At 52.4% G+C, this 24,901-nt stretch overlaps 6 protein-coding genes across 6 annotated transcripts; 5 read left to right on the plus strand and 1 right to left on the minus strand.

The window, feature by feature from the left end:
- Positions 1–3,756: 3,756 nt before the first annotated feature.
- On the plus strand, positions 3,757–4,427 carry STEHIDRAFT_145964 (uncharacterized protein). Its single transcript, XM_007302130.1, has 4 exons — positions 3,757–3,794; positions 3,853–3,982; positions 4,089–4,232; positions 4,305–4,427. The coding sequence occupies exons 2-3, from the start codon at positions 3,872–3,874 to the stop codon at positions 4,134–4,136; spliced, it is 159 nt and encodes a 52-aa protein (XP_007302192.1). The 5' UTR covers positions 3,757–3,794; positions 3,853–3,871; the 3' UTR covers positions 4,137–4,232; positions 4,305–4,427.
- Positions 4,428–9,788: 5,361 nt separating this feature from the next.
- STEHIDRAFT_155023 (uncharacterized protein) lies at positions 9,789–10,063 on the minus strand (the record flags this gene model as incomplete). The annotated part of the gene is made up of 2 exons (XM_007302131.1): positions 9,789–9,925; positions 9,979–10,063. The coding sequence occupies 2 exons, from the start codon at positions 10,061–10,063 to the stop codon at positions 9,789–9,791; spliced, it is 222 nt and encodes a 73-aa protein (XP_007302193.1).
- Positions 10,064–14,964: 4,901 nt separating this feature from the next.
- STEHIDRAFT_40385 (uncharacterized protein) lies at positions 14,965–15,174 on the plus strand (the record flags this gene model as incomplete). Its single annotated transcript, XM_007301418.1, has 1 exon — positions 14,965–15,174. A coding segment is annotated over one exon (210 nt), but the record flags the coding sequence as incomplete, so codon positions are not given.
- A 144-nt stretch (positions 15,175–15,318) lies between these two features.
- STEHIDRAFT_53459 (uncharacterized protein) lies at positions 15,319–15,564 on the plus strand (the record flags this gene model as incomplete). Its single annotated transcript, XM_007301502.1, has 1 exon — positions 15,319–15,564. A coding segment is annotated over one exon (246 nt), but the record flags the coding sequence as incomplete, so codon positions are not given.
- A 1,263-nt stretch (positions 15,565–16,827) lies between these two features.
- STEHIDRAFT_145965 (uncharacterized protein) lies at positions 16,828–17,471 on the plus strand (the record flags this gene model as incomplete). The annotated part of the gene is made up of 1 exon (XM_007302132.1): positions 16,828–17,471. A coding segment is annotated over exon 1 (357 nt), but the record flags the coding sequence as incomplete, so codon positions are not given.
- Positions 17,472–18,674: 1,203 nt separating this feature from the next.
- On the plus strand, positions 18,675–21,743 carry STEHIDRAFT_120003 (uncharacterized protein). The gene is made up of 4 exons (XM_007302133.1): positions 18,675–18,818; positions 19,136–19,355; positions 19,424–21,453; positions 21,550–21,743. Exons 2-4 carry the CDS (start codon positions 19,318–19,320, stop codon positions 21,564–21,566), a joined length of 2,085 nt encoding a protein of 694 aa, XP_007302195.1. The 5' UTR covers positions 18,675–18,818; positions 19,136–19,317; the 3' UTR covers positions 21,567–21,743.
- Positions 21,744–24,901: the final 3,158 nt, after the last annotated feature.

Consider the following 24,901-nt stretch of genomic DNA (forward strand, 5'->3'; position numbering starts at 1 on the left):
AGCGGGCCAGCAGGCCGTTTTCTTTCATCAAGAATTGGACTGCCGCTTGGGCCTCCGAGTGGCCCACCGTAACCACGGAACCACTCCTTCTCAGTGCCACGTCATTCCTCATTTCTCTTCCCCTCTCGCCCCCAACCGCGATATCTTCCTCTTCAAGCAACCGATACCCTCCGCTTTGCCGGTCTGCACATAGTTTCATGGATCTAGCATTGGAGATAGTTCAGATATAAGAAAGTCTCTCGGGAACGATAAAGCACCACATCTACCAGAACCTTGTCAGAATCTCGTGCATGAGACTCGTCTGTTTCTCGCTCGAATCATGTTCTGTGCATAACCAAGCGAAGATTCGATTTTGGTGTGTGATTCTCCCCTCATTCCCTCGCGGTGTCCATAGCATTCATTCCGGATATATTAGCACTATATTAGTTTGAACTGACTCCTCCGTCGCATTGTCCAACGATACGGACTCCACGACCACAAGTAGACAGAGAATACCCACTTTCATCGTATCTCAGCATCCTACCTCAGTCCCCGTGTACGCTTACCATGTTCCCTTGGGCGACCAGGGCACGATCTCAACCGGCGATTGAGTGTCAAATTTAGCGCACCGCATACGAGCACTCAAACTGCCCGCTCACGATGAGTTATTCCACGGTCGGGGACAGAGGAGTCTCCTAGATACCGATGTAGATGCTAACCTAGGTCCAACTAGGTCTGAAACAGGCTCCCTTTTCAGCATTTTCTCGATCCTATATGCGCCCCCCAAGCCCTGAGTCCGACCTTAGAAGCTGCTCGCAACACAAGTGCCACGTGCCACCGCTATTTCACTTCACTTCACCAGGTCGTAGTGAGTCCGATCTCTTTTGGAATCACTCATGAGTCTCCTTCCTCCTGTGACGAGACGGGTCGCTGTCTACTCATCGGAAATCATCCTCGCGTTCTGTGAACGGTCTGCTTTGTTGGCCGTCTTTGGTCGTATCAAACTGGTCCGACAAAATACAGATACCCACACTACTCTCTTCCACGACTCTTCTGACCTATCTTCCTCGAAAGACGTCGATCTTTCTCTTGTTTTTCATTAAATTTCTGTGGTGCCGCTATGCGCTATGACGCGTCGACACGTCTGACCGGACCTTCCGATAGTCTCGCGCCTCTTTATGATCTAGGTCGCACGCAGTTGTCACAACGAATCGAACATTCAATGTACATCATTCTATGTTTGCAGAACCCGATACCCAAGGCCACACCAGTGAATGTGGGTCCTCATCGATACACATCTAGCTTCTGCGTATCCCTTACAAGACATTGTGCGGTGCCACGGCGCAATGAGCTGAATTTCCACTTTATTTTAGTTCTTTTTGGCACGATGACTGGGTCAATTTGGACTGCACTTCTTCGTTATGTTTCCATTCTGCTCTCCCGGGTTCGAAGGCGTCCTCTCAAACATATGACCGACTCCAAGTGGCGTCTTGTCGTCCAGCACTGATGACATGATCTTCACCATATATCGGACATACGTCCTGCCTTGGGTGGAGCTATCCCTATCAACTGAGGTGGCACCCCGTATTCTGTGTTCTCGATCGTTCTCAGTCCCCGTGAATCGCAATAATACGGCTACCGGACTCTTGGTCGGACTCTCGACGACGCTCGCAAATCACTGGCGACCACAACTCCTGGCCTACTTCTGCAAGTCAATTGATGCATCTTATAGTCTGTATGGTCCGGCATCATAAAAACTTACCAAGGCCTCGAATCATTTCATAACGGTGAGCGCACCTGCCCATCTTTCAACGCACTCACAATATGCGTCCTTTCGTATATCGGATCACAGATATCATTCTTCTTGCAATTGGAGGAGACCCCAGTCGTACGTGCTTCCGTTCCCATGGGCAACATCTCAGCTCAACAGACGGCTGAAGTGCATAATGAAGAAGAGCTCTCGGGACGGAATGTAGAGCGCTATGTATAGCTGTAGGTCCGGTCATTCCAGCGCAGCACCTGTTAACTCTGGAATATGGCACACTCTAGACCAGCTGCAGTTGTTCCAATGTCACGCACACCCGCTATGAATGCGTCCCGTCCCCCATCTGCATTGAGCTCGCTGTGTCTGGGATCTGTGCTTTGACTCGCTGAATGAGGTACTTTCAAAGGATGTCGCTCCGTGAGACTCGTTGACGCTGTTCCATCTTCAGGAGCTCCATGCATATACATGGAGCGGCAAATAATTTCGGCCACCTAGTCAGCCACCCTGCAACCAGCCAAAAACATAACATACCATAAGGAGTACGTGCCTTTCTCTTCTCGTATGGATCTGTCATAGCCAACTCACTAGTCCGTCTAGAATTCACGCGTCTATTTTCATACACGCCGCTGAGACACGTGCCGTTCCTGGCCGTAACACCCAACGCCACACCCGCTCTTATTCGTACGTCCATAGGCTCACCGGAACGTCTCCCCATCCTTTGATAGTGACTGAACTTCTACATAACCTCAAAGTTGACGTCCTGTATACACATGCCCATTCTGTGTTCTTCGCAGACACAAATGAGTCATGTTCTTATGATCACTTTCGCGCCCGCCCTCGATATCAAACATATGCACTATCTTCAAGCGGTTACCCTGGCTAGGGGATTCTCCAGATACACTATGTTATGCACCCTGCGGACCTAAATCCTATTCTGACGTTCGGAGGCCCGTATTCTCCAGTATTCCTCGGACGGCCTCGGAAATATGATTTGTGTTCTCCTTGCGGGACGGCAAAGCCTAGAGAAGACGTTTTGTCCACCCTGTGGCGCAACAAGAAATCTTTACAGACACTGGAGCATGGAAAGACCTCGAGATCTGATTCGTGCAATGTAACACAAAGTTGGGCAGTCCCATGTGTCATGTTTGGATGGATGAGCAGGTCCGCATCTATTTCCGCGGCTGAGTACTACACTATGCCTTTAACAAATTTCTGTCTCCCGTTTTCTTCCCGTTATCCGTGAAGCCCATGCCATATCTCCACAACAGGCGTTTCACCACTTTCATTCCAGTTCGTAGCATCATGAGAATTTTCGAGTTCCATTCTATGTCTTCTTACACTCACGACCGCGGCTTGATAGTCTAGTCCGTTAGAAGTCACCATCGTGCACCTCTGTCCTCCACACAATACCTAGTCCATGCCCTCAATTTGGGATGTTTTGCGTCTAACTTGAATGCTTTGCCTTTTTGGATAAGACTTTCTCGGCGCTACCCTCGGTGGCGTCAATCACAACTGCCCCAAAATAGCGCTCTACATACGCAGTCTACCTCGTGATACTGGTTGCATGATGTTCTTGACACTGGCGTAATTTTTGCTTCCAGACGTATCCGCTGAGTTTCCTTCATTGGGTAACACTTCTTTGAGTTTCCAGGACGCTTCGAACAAACCTCTTCTCGCAGTGGCTGCAGTGTTCTCCTCGCCGCTACGTCCCATCCGTATCTCTCCGCCTGAGGGCCACCAAGAACCATCCGCTAACGAGATTACATAGTAGAAACCATAGGCCCCCCAGACATCGTCTCCCATCGTGTCCCAATATCGTCGCATGATACGATCCCAGCTCGGACATCCGAAGACACGACCTCGGCCTCGAGCGTCTTTGATTACACCGGTGTATTTGCGGTATGCACCCTCATTCTACGTTTTCTAATCAGACATACCGAGCATTGACTTTTGAGTTCACTCTTTGAAGGATGATGTCGGTGTCTTCGTGCTCATCTCCGCGTCGTTCATGCCCCTGTCTATCTATGGCCTGAAACTTGCCTGTATCTACGTGCGTGGGTTTTGTCGACTGGGTATGGCAAGAACTCGCTGAAAGTTCGGCGGGATAGGGAGTAATTGTGTGGACGCATGCACTGTGGCTGCTCGAGTTATGATGTTCTGGCTATCTCTGGACTGGATGCGGACTGGCTGAGTAAAGCTTACTGTGAGAGGATTCTCGAGATAGAGTCCGGGTCCTCCGTCAGTCGGTCTCATGGCGTATGGCTCATGGCTCATGGCTAATCTAGGCTCTCTATGGTTCGGATACAACTGTATCCTGTTTGCTTCCACCGTTTGTCGGCCACAGGTCAATAAGGAGAAGTGGTACCTACGGCTGTGGAATAGACCTACATAGGGACTGAGATGGACAATTAGAGGCCTTCTGTGGAGACATCAACGACTCTAAGACGAGACCGGTAGAGTCGGCTGTGTCTTGCAGTGGTGTTACGTGGTATGTCGGTCTATTTCTCTCGCACCTTTTGCCACCAAATGGCGTGTGATTTTTATGTTTACATTTCTGTAGGACTTCGACATCTTCTTTCCTTCGGTCGTGTGTCCACAGCACGCCTGCAATTTACCTTCTGGACACGGCCCAAGCTCGATTTTTGCCCACCATAACATTTTACAGTTTCCGTTCACAGTCTCCCCACTCTGTTTTTACTGAAGTAGTGATGCCCGTCGACGTCCGTCTTTGTATCTACACTCTTACTCCACCCACCCCCAACCTGGATGGCCGAACCCTCAAACTGACCTGACTTCTAGCGCTCATCTTCCACGCCCTCGAGGAATGCTTTTTCTTCCATCGGGAGTTTGACCCTCGTGCTCTCGTGTGGGGATCTCGAGAGCCAAATTTTGTCTCTTTCCCATTTGGTCCACGTCACTAAGGTCTTCTACTCATGTTCTTTAGTTCACTATTGTCTTGCACTGGTCACGGGAGTTCATTCTTTCGAGCTTCCGAACCTGCGGATACAATTCCCTCTAAAAGGCAGTGTTTGTTCCCTTTACAGTCGTGGCCAACGTGGATATTACTCTGTTGACGAAAAGTGTGTTCTTTCTCGTGACGAGTGAAGGGCGCTCAGGGACCTTTTGGCTTGCACTCGGGCTGATGTCTTTACTCTGTACTATCACAATCTTCTTGGGATACCACTGTGTCAGATATCTCTTACCCAGACTTCCAGCGCTCTTTATTCCGCAGATCCAAGACAGATTCTTTCGACGGCCGCGCGCAAGTTATGTATTCTGTGGCAGAGTATGTGGCGCGCACGAGGTCGGTGCCACAAGAATAAATGTTTCATTTAAACATCCTGAGAACTAACTGTAACGGTCAAGACTCTGGAGACCTGCATTGCCGCCACGCACTCAGGGAAGATTTCACTCTGGTGTATATCCCTTTCGGCGAGTGTGACCAGACATTGTTCTGGTCCGATTCCATGACGAAGCAGTGAGACAACATGCGGCTACGAGGCGGCGTAGTGGCCTTTCTCTTCCTATATCGAATAAGTTATCCATGTCAATTTGGTCTTGTTGGCAAGCGGAGAAACATATAGGAAACCCCTGAAAGGATCGCGTCCGGCATCCCAAGCGATGTTCGCTTACAGAACAGAAAACCGTAGCACGCTTTCCTGCTTTTGTTCGCCGGGCCTTCCCTTATAAATCTCAGACAGAACCAGACATCACGTGTCCAAAGAACTCTTCCTTTGAGTCCTGAACCTTGCGATAACCTGGGACTGCACCCCGAACCGAGCTCTGTTCCGTGGCGCCATCCTTTCAACACCCTCGGGCGGTCAGGCCCAAACACCCCCCCTCCACGGCATATCTCCGTGACGACTCAGGCGATTTGCTTTTGGCCTTGTTCAGCTCAAGCCATCCACTCGTTCCGATGAACTTCGGAGTAAAAGAATTTGACGAGCACAGATAGAAATACTGACCGGGGTCCTAACATCAAGGTTCAAGACCTTCAGCATTGGATATTCAAGATTTGCCTCCGTCTCGGTTTCTTCTGCTTCGATTGTCGTTTTCCCGATCTTTCATCCACGGAGGCCACGGTAGAAAGAAAAGTAACCGATACTTCACGCTCAGTGGTACTGAAATCGGGCGTTTATAAGAAGGATAGATCGATGCGCTATACCAGACATGAAAGGTTAGACGGACGTGAGGGGCCCTCTCTCATAGCAAGCCAAGCGAGCCCGATGCAGCGCAATTGTAATACAATAATATGAGAGAAAACAGAAGAACACAAGGGAATGCTACTGGCTGGATGATGGCGCTACCTGGAAGCCGGAGCGCCACACAGTTTGTGTTTTCATCCCAAACTAGAGGTAACTGTGAACTTACCAGGCATGACGAAGCGGAATACACTCTACTTACCATGTTCCGCCCAGGACTCAGGGACGGACTTCGATCCCTCTCTGGCCCTTACGGTGAGCCGCAGATGGCAGCCGCTCTCGCCCTTCCGGGCCCAAGAGACCCTACAAAGGAATTCGCTAGCCTTGAGCTTCTCTACCCTTCTCTCCTGAGCGTTCCTTCTAGCTGTGGAGTCTCGTTGACCGGGGGCATTGCGCCAATGTGACCGCACTCTGCGTCTAGTTATGGCGTTCTCGATGCCACGGTTGGACATCTCATTCGCGAGGACAAGAATTTGAGCCACATGCACCCGAGCATTCATATTTCAGACTGCGCAGGTAGCCATCGCAAGGTTGCTTGTGCCGTTGAACTGAAGGTTTTATTCTTCACGATACCAACTAGCAACAGGAAACCGACTTGGACGAAGATATCACTGGCCTGGCACTAGTCAGCCGTAAAGTCACGAATGTCTCGGAGCAGCGTGGGCCGTAAATGAATTTAATCAAATTCCTCGACTCGGGATGCACATCCGCTCATGGGCGGATAAGGAACGTCTAAAATACTCCTTTTAGGGCTCCGTGAGCGCCCTCTGGATACCAACCTTCCCGTTTAGGAAGTTCACCCGCTCGAGGACAAGAGCGCAATCAAGATTGGGACGCGAGCCTTCTTCTGTCTTCGAGAGCTCGATGAAATCTGATGGATGGCCCGATGAGAGATAAGTCGCCGGACAAGGCCCATCAACACACCTCGAGTTCTGTCCCGGTCTCTTACCATTTGCCACAGGAGATCACCCGATCAGTATACGTTGGAGCGGGAACGCGTATGCTGGAAGGACGTGGGGAGAAAACAAACGCTAGCGCTGGCTATCGCTCTGAGGGCGTCAAAGCGAAGCTTTGATTTGATTCCATGAGGGCGTGGTTACGAGAGGGTGTGAGTGCCACAGCCCGAGGAGCACGGCGAAATCTTCGCGAGCTCAAGATGGGAAACTACACGTTTAATCTCCGTCCGAGCAGGATCAGGTGGGTCATTCGGATGTTGTGCAGTCGCAAATAGGAAACTGGACCGTATCTGACCTTGAATATTCGCGTCCGAATATCCGATTGCAAATGTACAGCAAAGCAGGTGCAGGCAAGTCCAACTTGCTCAGGCCCAAGTCAGCATAGTACGTCCTGAGGATATCGAGATGGACCTCGGAGATTTACAGGAATGTACCTCCGTGCAAGATAGACGAGACGATTAAGATCAAGGTTGTCGAGACGTGTGACCGGCTTCATCTCGATTGTCGTTTGGCGCCGAAAGACTTCCATAATCGACAAGGAGAAGTACACACTCCTCCAGATACTTGACTGCGTAGCTGCCGACGAAACATTCGTTATCCGAGTGGGAAGCAGGTCAGACGTCAAGAGAGGGTCTTCTGGATGGAAGAGTCAAAGATGAGAGCTACTCGTTGGCATTTGAGCTTCTAGCCTGGCCGAGATGAGGTTATACAAGAGTACACAAGAACGTCCCGGAAATTCTGGACATAAAGGATTCATCGTCGGCTTCCGTGATTCGGATGGACCTCTATGTCTCGGAATGAGGATGTCCGCTGGAAACAGGGTGATAGAAGATGGACGTAGCATACTCAGAGTTGTGTGGCGAGATCACTGATATCATCAGTAGTGATCGAGAGCAAGCAGGGGGTGAGAGGAACCCATGAACGTGTTAGACTTTCGAGAGCGGTGGGACCCGGGAGAGGGTCAGATAGCCTTGCCGATACGTTTCCGAGCTGTGACGCACTGAAGCACTGTCATCTGAATATTCACTAGTAGTCACCACAGCGAATAATTCAGCCAATTATACCGCGAATGGGTGACTTGAATCACTCACCAAACTAATAGTAACTCAATTCATCTCATCAAGCCGAGTTGTCCATCCCGAGCTGAAGAATGAAGGTGACGATCGCATGGCACATATTCCCGCTCTGCCAGCGCTCATCCATAATCCGATTGAGATCATGATCTCAATCCGCTGCGGCTCCATAGTCTATCAGCAGAACTGAAGAGCAGACGAAGAGCAAAGAGGTACTCATCTAATATCAGGTATATTCCATTCGTAGCCGCATGGTGATACGATCAATGACACACGCCACACGTTGTCGGTGGAAAGTGAAGTCTATGTTTGGGACGATCGGCATCTGCACTGCAGCGAGCTTTTCTAAGCTCAATCGATCATGACCGGCGGAAAGGAAGGTATAGAAGTGATTCATAGAAGTCTAATACGTAGACGGCCGGGTGGATGAGATGAGGAGATGAATCCGAGAATGGAGGTGCGGACGTACCTCAATCATGGTTGGGCCATTCGACGAAGATTAGAGCTGGAGTATAGCCTGAGCTCTACTGTGCTTTTCGCGGTGTATGCAGCGTTGTGAAAAACTTCGAGAATGCGTATTCCATGGATACATGAATCAGAATGGACAGACGTGCGCATACGGCCGCTGCGAGAAGCACGATCTTCGTATGGAAGTGGATAGATGGATCGATGGCGACTTGTGCTGCATTCCACTCTGTGGCCCGGCGGTCGGCAGATTCGCGACGCGCGATGAATCCTTGGAAATGAACGTGTGATGGCACGTTCTATACTCGAGGCCTCAATACACTGCACATTCATTGACGGGAAACTGTTAAACACTATGATCCGTGTCTTCAATCATTGAGCAGTCAATTAAAGCAGGAAGATACAGCAGCATGAGCGCTGAGGGTATAACATCGAGCTAGGCATCCTTCGAGGAATGGAAATTTAATGATTGAATTGGATAGGTGATGCATGATGATAGCAATCCGGAGAGCAAAGTTGCGGACAGGATGAGAGAGGGACCCACGATACCCATTCATCTCCACTTACGCGCGAGTCTCTATATGACAGGACCAGCGGGTCGATCCGACGATACGCCCATACTGAGATTAGCGAAAGCGAGCCACCCGAGATGAGCAGAGCTCATGCACAGGAACGCAATAGCAGGCAATTTCAAAGCTGAGCTCGATGAAGAGTCGACTTTAGCAGGAGTGAATGGTCTAATCATTCATGTGGCGCAAGTAGGTTCGTGGTCGTCTCAGAAGCGGTGTTCACCGTCTCAACCGACGACGCTGTTTTTGTCAAAGTCGTAGTCAAGACGACAAGGCATAGACAATGAGAGCGTAAGACAGCATGCAACTAGGCTGTGCCTGTGGAGTTGAGAGCCTGCGTGTTTCCTGCAGGTTCTGTTAGCACAGTTCATGAACGATCGTGGCGATACTGGCGCGACTGCCTTCGATGACGCAGTTCGATTCTGTATGTACGGCCAACATGCCTTCGGAGAAGAGAGGAGTAACACCGTAGCATGCGATGAATTCTCTCGCTGCAAAGCAGAACGCGTGCATGAGCTCTGCATAGTCCGTCTGAGAATTTGCAATACATAAGACGGAAGCAGAGGAACGGAAGTATCAGAGGCCAGCGCCAAACACGAGCACACCCGCAAACCCACATCGCCGGATCCCAGAAACATCGACCTCAGAGGTTAGAGCAAACGATAAGTTCCGAAACCTTCCGAGGAAGAGGCTTTTGGGAGTAGTTGCATAGGCAGAAAGGCTATCATGGCATCAGATCCTCACTGCTCAGTGGAATGAGGAAAGGTTATCTGGATGGTTTAGTCGCCGTTGGTCGTGGCCACGAAGAATGAAAGCATGTAGCCAGATGAGGAAGGTGAGGTTGCGAGAGGACAGGTGCCACGCGGATAGGATATGACATTACGGATGGACGGGTGAAGATGACGAGGGTCATCCGCTAGAAGATAAGCGTAGAGACGGAGCGGAAATGATCGACGCAGAAGGACGTACGGTTCCAAAGTCCACCTTCCTTCTCGCAGTCGAAGACACTCGTGGTAGATGTTAGTCGTCGCTTGAAATGGATAACGCGATCCATCGACAATCATATGCCACATTCGCCCACCGCAAAGGATGGCTTTGCCGACAGCTTCGAGAAAGAGCACACCTGACGAGCGGCGCAGGTGGACGTTGAGTGCTGTACGGATAAGAAAGGAGGACACGGACCGAAATTGCATGAACCATCTTGCTGGAGGAAAATACCGGAGTACAGCTGACGGATGTTCGTAGGTTCGTGTGTATCGCTGTCGTAAATTAGACGGGTCGTCAGCATTAGAGCGGAGTACATCGGACGCAAAGCACCATAAATCCCGATACTTCCGTTGTATCCCACCGCCAACAGCACAACTCAGGAGCACGAAGGAAGCGAAAGATCCTCGGAACAGTGGACGCGATGATGTGCGTCATGCATGCATAGCCTTGCGAAGCTCTGCGAGTGTTTGCTCCTGGATACGAAAACATATGTATGTCAAACACTGCTCATTGCAGAACATAATCCCAAAGGAGATCGAAATACCTTGAGTTAGACAATCATACGTACAGTTGGGCAAAGGGCAGCCTGAGGTACCAGGGAGAAAACTGGAGACGGATCTGCTCTCTTCGCCTCGAGGCACACTGCGCTCAGCACGCCCATACGCGTGTCGTACCTATCTTTCCACCGTCAATATATCGCTATGCAGAGGACATGAGGAGCTGTCGACACGTCGAACGACCGCAAGAACGGACCCCGGTCGAAATAACATTCGAACTCAGGTGGCGAGACGGAAGCAGATGAGATGAGCAGAGAAGGAAAAACGGTCGTGGAAAAGCAGAGAATGGAAATCATGGGCCGGACCTTCCGAACTCGGCTACTGACGCCAGCGGGACCTCGTGGTCGCACGATGACATATACGACCAACACGCGCCCACAAAACGATGTTTATACCGTTTTCGCATATTGCTGTCCTCAAGATCGCCGCTGACGAGTCAACTGTCGAATTGGCAGCCATGGCTACGGGAATGGAACAGTGAGTCCAATACGGATGAAGCGGACCTGAGGGCCTGAGGCGAGAGGTTGCCGCACGCTCCCGCGACAGATATTGGGATGACTGCTGTGGATGAGTGGCTGGAAGAGGAAGGTTGAAGAGACAAAGTTTGTGGGTCCGCGTCCGCCCTAGCATTGGGTTCGATCATCGTCGCCTGCCAAAATATTCCCCGGCTGCCTGCATGCACGACGAATATCGAATCGTTCAATCCTAATCGGTATTCAGTGATGTTGGGACAGCCGTATGTCGCCACACTGACACCTATATCCACAGTCCTGAGGTTACATCTCAAAGTCGTACCTGCACACTGTTCAGATACCGGAAACCGAGGAGAAGACGGGACGTCGCAGTTCAAAATAGGCAATAAACGAGGCGCCTCGTACATAACGGCGTCAACCCCGGTAATAACTACATACACTACACAGCAAAACCGCCAGTCGGAAGAGTGTGGCGATCAGATAACCGCATCCGTCGAACAAAATCGCCTCGAGTAGAACCGTAGAGCCGGTCAGCCATCCCGCCAGTCCATTCTTCCCTTATCCTGACCTCGAGGCGGGCCTTGCATCACTGAGAGTCGGTTAGCACAATCGGGTGGCGGATGTACGTACGCCGGACTACACGTTCCTCGATACTTTGTCGAAATCACGATGGTTGATGTGACTTCGTACATACTCCCTCTTTGCCCCTTCCTCTGCCCGAGGCGAAACCTCTGGAACTGTCAATATCTGCTGCTTATCGTTACGTCGACGTCAGTGCGAGAAAATTTCTGGATGGATGGGCTCGGATATTAAACATCGAAGTTGTCGGAACTCGCAACTGTACGTTTTATCGCTTTGATCGTAGAGGTAAGAGCGGGAACAGTGCGTAGACGCTGCGAATGCGAGCGGACCAGTATCAGCGCTAGATCCGTAGCGTACGTTCGCATGTGATGATGTTCGCATCACGAGTCCGAATCCAATCCGCGCTGTACGTCCTCGCAAAAATAGAGCTCCGTGGATCAAGACATACGTGTGTTCGGATGGAGTTTATGTTCGTCAGGTATGGATGGATGGTGTTGGGAGGGCTCGGAAAGTCGGGACGAAGGCACTAGCAAGTGAGGCTCGATTACATACCCCAGCGCGCAGCCGGGTCTAACCCACAAGAAAAAAATAACAGTGAGACCTCGCCGTCATTGCGACGATCGCAAGAGAAAAGACCGTCGCGACAGGTCTCAGAGGAGTCCGAGTCAGCGCAAACGAACAAGAGCAACACAAAGCTGAAACGTTACCCCTTCAATCGACAGAAGACTGGTGTGCTGGGCCCACAAGGCTACGGGGGCACCGCCACACGTTCCGCTGTTGGCCCAGACGATCAAAAGTCAAAAACCGATCTTGGGCTCACTTCCTTCCAAACATAGACAGGTTTCCGATTGTTCGCCTGTTCCAGCAGCTGGTAGGATGGGCGACGTCGTCGGAAGCAAAAAACGAACACGGCGTACGGTTGCCACAACGAGTGCGCCAGGGCCCACCTCGGACGATCTGCCGGAAGCTCTCTTCCACAAACGGAGGCACAGTGCGTCTTTGCTTTTCTCACCTCCCACGATCGTCACTCGTCCAGCCCAGTCAATTTGCTGTATGAGTGTGACGGTAGCCCCAAACATCACACAAAACCATGGCAAAGTCGGCATCTCAATAACTCGCGATCGCGGTGCCACAGGAGTTGCAGATAGGAACGAACGCGCTCTGACTCTGACGAGAGCTCTGAGGAATTTTTGGATTGTAATACATACGGATGCGGAAATATGAGTTGTGGCTTGTGAGACGTGTGGGATAGAGAAGGTGTATCCCGGGTCCGGTCATGGATCTGGGCATGGAAAAAGGCTCTTGAGGTCGAGTTCGATGGGGCCACAGAAGCATTGGCATCGTTCGAGTGACAAGGTCGGCGCGTTTGTCAAATCTCCGGTCTCAGAATCCTTTTGATCGACATTTGTGGAGGTACGAGTACCCTACTGCGGTACGAGCTACGTCTGTCGCACATGAACTGTAGAACAGAACGGTGTCGGTACAGTACTGTATATACATTGCGTATGTATGTAGGCTACAGGAAGTGAGAGGGAATGAGGGGAGATAACACGACCATAGGGCCATCTCACGGGAATCTTCGCCCGGACGGCCGACGGTCATGGCACGCACTCACTCCCGATATTTTCTCAAGGCCGTGCAAGACAATAACAAGAGAGCAGACGCGTCTCGTGTCTCATCTCTCGCCATCTCGCATCGGTCCCTGTTGTGATCTGTTTGTCCATCGAATGGAGAAGCGCGGGGGCGGTTCCAAGCGCAAAGTTGGGCTTGCTGTGCGGCGTTATGTAACGCGAGAGAGGGCAGCAGGACCCCGACCCGAGATCTCGGGGCACGCTAAACTGCTACTGTAACCGCAGATTATGTATCAGCCACCGTACATCCATCTATTCCTACGCGCGCGAATCAGAGATCTCTCGCTCTTTACGATTTCTCTCCTGGACAGTGTTCCATATTCGAAATTCCCATTCGCACATATGTGCTCCATTCTCAGTCAGTTCCGTGTTCATTTTCGGTTTGCGTGACTGCTGGGCAGGCATTGGCATTGGCCGGCGCCGGGATGCAGGGCAATATGGGCAATTGGGAATTATAGGCATGGGTGCCAGCCAGGACACGGTTTCGGTTTCGGTACGGAATAACGGACGGGTTGGGCGTGCCAGGTGGGCGATACGTACATTTCAGAAGAAGGCGACTCACGGTTCAGCTGAGCGCGAAGCTCAAGGCGTATCCTATAAAGACGATCAACCGGCCTTCACGCTCTTATTGTTTTCGCCCGCTCGCACCCTTAGCGCAACGCAATTGTGTTTTGCACGTCCTCCCCTGCGCTCGTACTTCCTCCCGGGTCCGACCTGCCTGCTCGCTGAACCTAACGCTAACGCACCGCTCCACCTAACGAATCCAATCCACGCTACAGCCCGCAATCGATCGCTCGAGACGCAGCGAACCCGCCAACGACCGAAAGACAAAAGAACGAGCGAAGCCACGCCCAGTCTCCTTTCTCCCGAGCAACAACCAACCCCCACCTTTGGCCTCCCTCCTGCGCGCGCCACTCCCTCCCGCAGGCAGTAATCAACCACGCCCTCCGCCCTTTTCTCACCGCTTTCGTCGTCGGCAGCGTCATCGCCTCTCTCTGTACGAGTTGGCTCAAATTCTGCATCACAAGCGAGCGCTCACCTCTTCGCTTGTTTTCTTCTCTTCCTCTCGATCATAGCTCTCGTACTTTGACGAGTGAGATCTCTTCGCATCTACTGCATCATCATCGCCATCGTCGACAGTAGAGCATCATGCCTGCATACCGCACTCGCGATACACACCACTCACGATGTACGTCCCCCTCATTCATTCCATTCTGGGACCACAAAGAAAGATCGACTGATGGGACTCACTATCTGACACACCATTCCTCCCATCCATCCCTCTCCACCCATTCTCCTTGCCCTCCCTCCCATCCACACCCTCACCCTCCACATCCCACAGCACTCGAAGTGACCGTCGACGACACCCCCACCCTCCCCCCTTCATCCCACCCGCACCTAACCCTCCTCCACCCGACGCCGCGCGCCCCCACGATCCCTCACGCCCACCAACGCACGCACACTCCTTCATCCTCCTCCCAGTCCAACTCACCCTTCGAGCCGGAACCCTCACATTCTCGACGGACGACGACGCTCCTTACTTCTTCCCCCTCCCCAGCTTACCTATTACGAAAGAAGCCCGTCACGCCCTCGACGTTCTTCGCTTCCCCCTCGCAGCCCCATCCATCCTCCACACCCTCCACGCCCACTCCCAAGCCCCGTTCATCCACGCCCGCGCCCACCTCCACTTCCACGTCCGCTTCGACCTCTAAAGCGGACAAGGCCGACAAAGCAGAGGGAGAGGAGAAGTCAGCCTCCGCGCCCAAGTACCACCGCCGTCGTCGCTCCAACACAAACGACGCGAACGAGCGCAGGCCGAAGAAGGGCGATGAGGATTATGTGAAGAGGCCGGAGAACGCGTTCATACTATTCCGGAGGAAATGCTGCGAGGATAGGAATTCTGCGCTGGCCGCAGCTCCGACTTCCTCTTCCACCGCCACCTCCACCTCTACTTCCACGACCACCACGTCTACCTCTATGTCGATCGACTCCAATGCGACGTCGCCCGCTTCCGCGTCGGCTCAGGAGATGGCCGATGATTCCTTCGATCCTATGGATGACGGGGAAGAAGACGAGGATATGGATGAGGTGGTAGAGGACAAGGGCAAGAAGGGCAAGGGCGGAGCAGGGGGGAAGAAGGCGCCGGCGCCACCCACAACGAAGAAACAACGCCAAGCGGACCTCTCGAAGACGATCAGCCAGCAGTGGAAGAACCTGTCGGCAGAGGAACGTCAGTACTGGGAGGACCTCGCGAAGGAGAAGAAGAAGGAGCACGAGGCGCTCTATCCGCATTATGTGTATCGGCCGCAGAGGGTGAAGGGGAAGAAGAACGTGATGAAGGCGAAGGGCAAGGCGGTCGCGCTCACTGCGACCACTACCACTCCCATTTCGACCTCCACTTCCGATGCTACACCTGAGTCGACGACAACTGCGAACGCGAATGGGAAGGCGAAGGGAGGTGAGGGCGAGGACGAACCGAGTCTCTCGTTCACACTTCCCGTGTCCATACCAGCCCACTCACCCCTCTCGCTCACCTTCCCCAACACCACCGCCCCTGCCACCAACGCCCCGTCACGCACCAACAACGGCCGTCGCGCCTCCTCAGTCCCGACGCCTCCCCCGCCCTTCTACCACCAAACGATCCAAATCCCGACGCTCATGATGCCCACCTCCACGCCGACTTCGCCCTCAGGTGTCGGTCTTGGTGGGTTCTCGGGTTCGAGTGGCAAGAGGGCGTGGGGGCAACAGCAGCAGGAGGAGTACGATAGCTATACGCAGGGGGTACAGGGGAGCGTTGGGTATGAGGGGCAGCAGCAGGGGTACCAGGGCTGGGAAATGAACGTACGTCTGCTCTCTATCGTCCTTCGTCTTCGTTGTCTCTATCGTCCATCGTCTTCGCCATCGTCGTGCTCGCGCATCCAATCCCACCCCTATCTCCGACATTCCCACGCTCCGTTCCCACCACAAGACAATAACGAAAAACCTAAACGCTAACGCACTCTCCCCTTCCCTTTCCCTTCTGCGGCGTTTAACGTTTAGGACCATACCGTCTACTACGGCCAAGGTATAATCCCGCCCCATCACGCACCCTTCCTCCCCTCTCCCACCTCCGACAAATTCAGCCCCACATCCATCATCCCGCCGCACCACGCTGCCTTCTACCCCGCCGCCCAACAACAACAATTCTCGCCGGTATCGTATTCTTCGCAGCAGTCCCACGGGACTAGTTCGGGGCCTCCGTCGCCGTACGAGACACATACCCCAACGACGGTACATTCGCAGGGGCAGGGACAGTTGGAGATGGTGCAGATACCCGCGGACGCATGGCAGCAGCACGAATCGATCTCCATGAATCCGTCCACCACCACCACTTCCTATCCCAACGGCACGGCCTTCCCTTCGTACGACGCCACCGCCACCAACGCCCAATACCCGATGGCAGGGCAAGGCGGAGACGTGAACTACGGATGGAACGAGGGATGGATGGCGGGCTGTAACGATATCGGCTACGGTCTCAACACCGGGTTCGATGGTGGATTCGGGACCAACATGGGGATGGGGGTATATGGGAACAATGGGGCGGGTGCGATGGGGATGCAGATGGAGCCGCTGTTCAATGAGGACTTTGATATCTCGACTATCCCGCCTATCGCGCTCGGGATGCCGAAGGACCTTCCGGCTCCACAGGTCGAGGAGCAAACGCAGTCGCCACATCATGAGCAACAGCAGGGGGGATGGTCGGAGCAAGGGTTCGTGGGTGGCGAGAAGTACGGCATGAGAGATGGAGCGGTGGAGGTGATGGAGATGGAGATGCAGGAAGCTGAGGATCCGTTCTTGAGTTCGATGAGTATGGGTGCGAGTTCGATGTCGTGGGATGGGTTGGGTATGGAGGGGTACTGAAATCAAGATGGAGGGGATTCAGTATCGGGATAACGACACGAACGAACACGCAACGCACATCAATATAGACTCATCACACATTCCGAACAAGACAAACGCACGGGTCTGCGTCTCCACTTCTCCACATCCCTATGCCTCTCAACTTCGCTGTATCAAATCCTTCTCAGTCTCGCTCTCGCCTGGTTCAATTCGCCCACTGTATCAAACTCACCCTTTCTGCTTCATCTTCATCTTCTCATGTCTTCCTCTTTCGGCCTCGTATTCTTCTTCTCGTCTCGTCCTCACAGCTGTATCCCTTCAACCTCTTCCTGGCGAACCCCTCTTCTTTCTCCTCCTCCTTCTTCTCTTCTTATCCTTCGCGTTCCTTCCTTCTGTACCACCTTCAATTTCTTCTTCATCTCCTTCAATTGCCTGTTCAACATTCAACAACCCCCCACTGTATTTGTTAGCCCCCAACCCGCGCAGAGCGCGATTCACGACCCACCCGCGAACACTTTGATCCATTGACCTCACGTACCTTCATATCCAGACATGCCGAACCGAATCACCCCTTGGGATACCCCTGTGACGACCTCTTCTTTCTCACTCATGACCTTTTCCCTTTTTCCCCCTTCCGTTCCGTTGCGTTCAACTTCACATACCACCCGTCCTGCGGAACCCCCTTTCATCCCTCTTCTTGTAGATATAATTCGAATTTTGAACTGAACTTACCACCCCCAATGAATCGCTCGCCGCGTCGTTTGTTGATTCTTGATTCTTGATTCTTGATTCTTGATTCTTGATCCGTTGCTTTATTCTTCTAGTTAAAGAATCGATTGTTAGTTTTGTGTTTTTCGTGCGTTTTTGGGAATGGGAATTTGTTGATACTTGTTACGAAACGAAACAAATGCATACGTACGCACATTCTTGTCGAGCAAGAGTCTGAATGATATCTTTTTGATGAAAGGATCGGGTGTGCGTTGTGTGTGCATCTGGGGCGAGGGGTGGGGGGTGGGTGTTCGTGCGTGTTGGGTAAGGCATGTCGTAGATGTTGTGTGTGGTGTTCAGGAATAAGGAGCAGAAAGGAGAGGGAGAGGCAAGCACAAGCCTGCGACGTTCACTTATGGCTTGTCCTGAACAATAAAACCCATACACTCATAAGAAAAGCGAACAAGGATACAAACAAAGGGGAGTGTAATAAAAATAGCCTCAAGCTTGTCGGGATGAAAAGAATTGGGATAACAACAAGCAACGACGACTTACCAGACAAAAGTGAAGATCCTGTTCCTCCTTTCTCCTCGCACCTTCGTTCGCCGTTCGAGGAAAGACAAGAGACATGGGTATGGGCGAAGGGCTATAAGGGCGTGGGTGTGCGTGTGTATAAGATGTGTGCTTGTGTAGGCTTGTTGACGGTTGCTGCATGTTGTGTTCGTCGTCCTCGTCGTGTTCAACGTTCGTCAGCAGTGAGGATGTTGGGTGGCGTCAACGCCACGTGGCGAGCGTGGGTGCCACATTCCCTCTGGCGCTCGCTTTGAACTTGAACTGCTTCAACCGTGACGACGACACCGAGGAGAGTTGCTCTGCGTTTGTACAAATTGTACTTTTTCCTGTCTTTATCTCTGTATAATCTGGACTTGTTTGGGTTTCTCTGCGTTCGAACCTGGATATCGAGTGGAACAGACGAGCAAACACCTCCCACGGTAAGTCTTCCTCTCGGAGTCGACTTGCATTGGATATGGATGAAGGAGTATTTGTCTCTTGCGGGAATTCTCGAATGTCCCCCCTGTTGACTGCCCAAGAGCACTACAGTGTATCTGAGAACTTGGCTCTAGAGTACGCTGATTCCGAGCACCATGCACACGGCGGTTCAGTGATCGCTCTCAGCTCTGTCTTATTACGATTCACAATAACATTGGAATTCATCATAGTCCAAGCAGTCTGCATGTTTGCCTCTACCACCCACCCATTTTCTTCCATTCCATTTCGCTGACGACGCGAAATAATACCGTTTACGCAGATTTGGTTCCTACACAGCCGCCTCACATTATCGCCGCGTCCGTACCGAGACCACGCAATCTCTTACGAACTTACGAAGTACAAAGTCGGGCCTGATAGACAGGCATATCTGGAGTATACCAATACATTGACGCCGGAGTCATAGAACTATACCACGAACGGAGGACCCGGATGGACGTCGACATGGTTCAGATTCAGTCGAAGTCGCAACCATTACTCCCGTAAGTCCATTCCCATTCCTCTCTTTTCTGTTCTCTTGAACGCTCCTCATATATAGCCTCCGTTACAGCGACAAGTCAATGTCGTCTACGTCACAAACAACACCTCACGCTCCTCCTACCTCCGATCTCTCGAACGCCCCACCTTCTTCGCAGTACGAACTCAACTCTCCAATCTGGACTCGGCTCCCCGTCGAACTCGTTTTCGCTACGCTCCTGGACCTCGCGCTTTCTCTACCCGTCACTGAACCCCTCCCCCCTATTCCTACCAGGTCCAGCCCGCCATCACCGTCTCTCGACGGACCAAGTTCACCTACCAATGACGAAATGCTTCCGAAAGCCACTACCGAACATCACGAACGACACGAACACGAACAACCAGACCCCCATCACATCCCAATAACCTCCCGCAAAGACCTCCTCCTCCTCTCCTCCTCCGTCCGGCGCCTCGTCTCACCCACGATCTACACCTCCCTCATCCTCCGCGCGCACGCCCAAGTCCTTGGCTTTGGGGCGCTCTTCCTTCCGAAGAGGCCTGTGTTCGGGCAGTTGGATCCTGTTATTATTAGCGTTCCGTGGATCAGGAATCACGCTCTCCCTGGCCCCTCCTCCCTGAACCCTAACTTCGACACTAAGCAGACCCAGAAACCAATCCAGAAACCTAAACCCCTCTCCCTAGCCCTCCCTCTCCCGCCCTCGCTCCCCTCCCTCGAATCCACGCTCGAATCTCTCGCCTCCCATGGTACCTTCTCCGCCCTGCAAAACCTCGCTCTCACGCCCGCAGTACACGCCGCGCATGGGTATTGGATGCGGAGATGGGTGAGGCCGAGGGCGGTGATGATTTTTCAGGTTGCGGGGGGATGTGGCGCTGGCGCTGGGGGCGGCGCTTTCGGTGCGTTAACTAGTGCTGGTGGAGGGGGTGGTGGGGCAGGGGATGGTGGGGGTGTAGGAGGGAGGAGAACGTATGGCGGACGGACCGAGATCAACTGGCGCGATCGTACCTTTTCCAATGTTGAAGACCTCTACACATGCACCCTCCGCGCCTTCGGAACCAGCTCCATCGCAGACCTCATCATTCCTTCCATCCCCAGTTCCAGCTCTAACCCTATCACCGTCGTCCTTCCGAACAGCGTCAGTGGTCATGGCGAGGGAAAGTTGAAGAGAATAGCCCTCTGGTGCGAGGAACGTAGGCTTAATTACACACTCGATCAAATCGAAAGCACATTTTTCGAATCGAAGGAAGAAGACCCGTTCAATCCATTCAATCCTCCTCGTGATAGCGACCGCCCGCCAGCCATCCAATTCCTCGACATGATAGTCCTACACGTGCGGCCTCATTCGCCAGACGTAGATAAGGCGGGATTGGAGCGAGGAGAGGGGATTGGATGGATGGGTGTTTTTGAGGAGAGGGTAAAGGATGTGAGTGGGCGGAGAAACGTCGATTTTTTGAGGGAGGAGAAGTTTTTTGTTGTTCCGGATATGGCGCCAGTGAGGTATAAGACTGGGAGGATGGAGTGGAAGTCGGTTGTTGATGGCGGGTTTGGTCTTGGTCCTCATCAACGCTCTTCCACTTCGAACTCGGATACCTGTGACGGTACTGGCGGTGGTGGTGGCGAAGGCGAGCCCCTAGGGACAGGCGACGTATGGGCTCGAGCGAAGGAATGGCGGATGTTAGCAGGCGAGGGTTATGAGGCTATCGTACCTCCTCAGGGACGAGAACGAGGTGGTGTATCTCCGTTTAGATATGATTTCGGGTTCTCGTTCGTCGTTGGGCCCGGCGGCGCTCTTCTCCCTTCCGCCACCAGCACCAGCACCAGCACCATCCCCCCTCCCCCTCCCACTGCCACGGCCTCCTCCTCTATCCCAACCGCCGCCACCACCGCCACCCCCTCAACCCCCACGCAATCCCGCCTCCTCAAAATGCTACACATCTGGAACGCCACGGAGGAGCAATATCGCACAGCGAGCATGGAAGGCTGGTTCAGAGGCGGAGAGTGGGATGTCGAGTTGGGTGCGGAGGGGATGGAAGGAGGTGGGGCGGGGGGATGGGCAGCGATGAGTGGGGGAATGGGGGGTGGGGTGGGTTGGAGGACTGATACTCGTGAGTTCTTTTGTTTTGTTTTAGGGAGGTGGCGGTGGCGAGGTTTGTTTGTTCAGACGATGCAAATGACTGACGCTTTTCGGTTTTCTTTTGTAGCTTGGCCCGGGCCTTGAATCCATTCATAACTATACGCTTGTTCCACCGCCGATGCTCCGGCTTCTACCCCTCGAGGAAACCTCCACTTCTCCTGCAATGAATCGTCCACCGGCAGCCACGACACACGTCCTTCGACCCAGTCTCGATGCGACGTTTAGTGTATGTTGTATCTGTCTTGCTTTGTTTTATCTCCCAAACCTGTTGTTGTTCTTCTGTTTGTTTTTCTATCAACGAATAAGGGGGTGCATGTACTCTAACGCGATGCTGATCGAATGTACGAGAATTGAAGCTATCGCTTCGTTGGGCTACGGAAGAGTGGCGTGACGTCTTCAAACTGTGGCACCGATATGGGATGCTGCTGTGAGTCATTTCGACGCGCTTGTCTTGATCGAATGCTTCGACGTACACAGTGCCGTCACCCATTCAGTGCTTGGCCCTCATATGAGTTCCTTCGGTACGTCCACTCCACTCCACGAAGACTGGTCCATGATCCATGGCGATTCCGAGTCTCGCGTCTCGTGTCTCACGTCCATCGAATTTCTTGCCCCTATAGAACCAGGCGAACGAGCACATTCTAGTCCACATGCATACATCTCGTCCATTCATCCTCTGAGTCTTTGACGGCATCTGAACACTTCTCCTTTTCATATAATATCATTATGGGAGAACTTGACCATCGATAACGCCCTCGTACACGTACACTTCCTCTCTCGCGTACATATACTGTGGACTGAGGATAGTGAGTACGTCGCTCGAACTTCCTCTTTCGTGCTCATGAAGTTTTTCATCTCATTTTCCCCCTGTTTGATATAGTTCTTTGGATTACCCTTTCCCTTCCCTTCCGAACGTCCAAAATTCAAACCGTAACTCAACCACACTTGCGCCTCACCTTCTCCCGACTTCGATAAACGTATCTACCCTCCGAAACCAGTCGTTTGCATCCGTATCCGCCTCTTCCTTCGACGTCTAGACAGTCATTACCGCTCACATAACCCTATTTCCTTTTCTTCGGTTTCTTCTCTTTCCTTTTTCTCAACGCATACACCGACAGTCGCTCGGCGACATTCACACCATCCAAAACCGTGCTTCGCGCCGATTCTCCCAGCTCTCACTGACTCGGAGGCCCACATGCATGCGTACACACGGTCTTTTCATGTATACATCCCATATCATATTCATATCATCATATCCGAGTCTGAAGGTTCAATCACCACCCGACCGCTTTGACGACACGAGATGATGATATCCCCACGTTCATTTTCAAGCTTCGCGTTCATTTCAGCCTGTGGTTATGTACAGTTATGTACCCGCCTCCCACTTTTACGTTGTCGGCGCAAATGGCGATGAAAAGAAGGAGTGAAGGAACGAAGAAGGAGTATGATATGGCACGGGGCGCAAGAACAGCGCTGCTTTTGGAAGGTTCGTGTCAATACTGTAAATTTGTCTTTTACCACCGGGAAGCCTAAACACAATTTCCTTCCCTCAGAGTACATGGAAGGGTTCTCGGGGACCCGTGCTGTGTGAAGATACATGCTGGTATGTAAGCTACTTATGCCCGCTTTGAATGCTCTTTCGACTGGAAGAAACGCACGAGTCGGCGGGGTCTCAGGCTCATTTCGTCTTCATCCTGGCGTTGGGGTATGTGGGCCCGGCGGCTCGTTGGTGGTCTGATATTGACTTACACATATAGGTACAGGGTATGTATTGATACCTTCCAGTGTGGAAGTGAACTCGCCCCGAAATACCGAGGTTTTTCTGCGCCTTCATTCCGTCCACGCTCGAGGAGCGCAATCTGCACCCGAGCATCTCCCCGTTCTTTGCTTTGATCCACGGAGGACGCTATGTATTCGAACTCATGATGATCGTATCATCCCGAACATCATCACATGCGAACGTATGTACTCGTACATACTACGGATCTCAATCCGCTAATACTGATCCGCTCAAACCTGCAGCATCTCCCGCCGCCACGATCAAAGCGATAAAACGTACACGAACACGGTCCGACGACGTTGACGTTTAATATTCGGCTCTTCACAGAAATTTTCTAGTGACGTCGATGATAGCAGCAGGTTCATCTTGGACGGAGGCAAAGCAGTAAGTACGTACGAAATTCCGTGATGCCAACAAATTGTTGAGATATTAGCGAGAGTGTGTGCACACTCCGCCATGGCCACCCGACCGTGCAACGCGCTTCAGCGATGACTTCACTGGCACGGGCGCAAGGTCCGCCTCGAGGGGGAGATAAGGGAAGTATGGAATGGCGGGATGGCTGACCGGTCCTGTGGTTCTGCTCGAGGCTATTTTGTTCGACGGATGCGGTTACAGCGTCTGATCGCCACACTCCTCCGACTGGGTTTTTGTTGTGGATTACCGAGGTTGATGCTGTTATGTACGTCCGTTTACTGGTTACTTTGTACTTATGTCCCGTCTTCTCCTAGGTTTCCGACATCTATACAGGTACACCATTGAGCTGTAGAGTCGGACCTACAATTATCAGTATCGGTGTGGCGATACGGTCAGAATAGCACGGTCCGATATTCGTGCATGCAGGCAGCCCGGCGAGTATCCTGACAGGCGACGTCGATGATCGAACCCAGCGCTATGGACCCACAAACTTCGTCTCTTCAACCTTCCTCATTCAGCTATTCATCCACAGCTCTGTCGCGTGAGTCGTACCTCAGGTTCACCCGTACCGGACATACTGTTCCATTCCCGTAGCCATGGCTGCCAATTCGGACGCTGATTCTTCGACGGCGATCTCAACTTGCAGGACAGCTTCGATATGCGAAAACGGTATAAACATCGTTTTGTGGGCGCGTGTTGGTCGTAAGATTGGAGTCGCGCAAAAACATCAGCATCACGTGAAATGTGACGATTGTGTGACTTTAGCTTATCCGTTTGTCACAGCGAAGAAATACAAGAGCCATCGTGCACTCCCTTCAAACATGAAAGCCATCTTGGACGAGTTCGAGGAGACGGCGAGAAACCGCGAGGAGAGGGAGCGAAAGCGGAGGCGGAAGTATTGAATGGACACTTTTAAATATATATTCTTCGGCTTTTGGTACACTCTAGAATGTTACACCCCATATTCCTGGTCCCTAATGGGAGCAGGTCTTGCGTTCACTTGAATAACCACATCAGGACAACACTCTCACGCTTTCCATGGCCCAGCCCCCCACGCGGGCCTACCCACGCGAGCAAAAGACCTATCGACGTCTTCACCCTCCTCCTACCCCATTTGGACAATCTCAGCCACCCACGGGATCCCACCCACGCGAGCAAAAGACCTATCGACGTCTTCACCCCTCCTACCCCATTTGGAAGCTATCAAGTCCCGCGCGAGCGCGAA

Source organism: Stereum hirsutum (genome assembly GCF_000264905.1).
Source record: "Stereum hirsutum FP-91666 SS1 unplaced genomic scaffold STEHIscaffold_4, whole genome shotgun sequence".
Classification (NCBI taxonomy): Eukaryota; Fungi; Basidiomycota; class Agaricomycetes; order Russulales; family Stereaceae; genus Stereum; species Stereum hirsutum.

What these genes read in the sequence shown, in the direction of transcription:
- STEHIDRAFT_145964 (XM_007302130.1), top strand. Translation starts at nt 3,872, where the DNA reads ATGCACTGTGGCTGCTCGAGTTATGATGTTCTGGCTATCTCTGGACTG. An exon ending in AGATAGAGTCCGGGTCCTCC is followed by an intron (nt 3,983 to 4,088) that starts GTCAGTCGGTCT and finishes TGTCGGCCACAG; the next exon opens with GTCAATAAGGAGAAGTGGTA.
- STEHIDRAFT_120003 (XM_007302133.1), top strand. Translation starts at nt 19,318, where the DNA reads ATGGTTCAGATTCAGTCGAAGTCGCAACCATTACTCCC. An exon ending in AAGTCGCAACCATTACTCCC is followed by an intron (nt 19,356 to 19,423) that starts GTAAGTCCATTC and finishes CCTCCGTTACAG; the next exon opens with CGACAAGTCAATGTCGTCTA.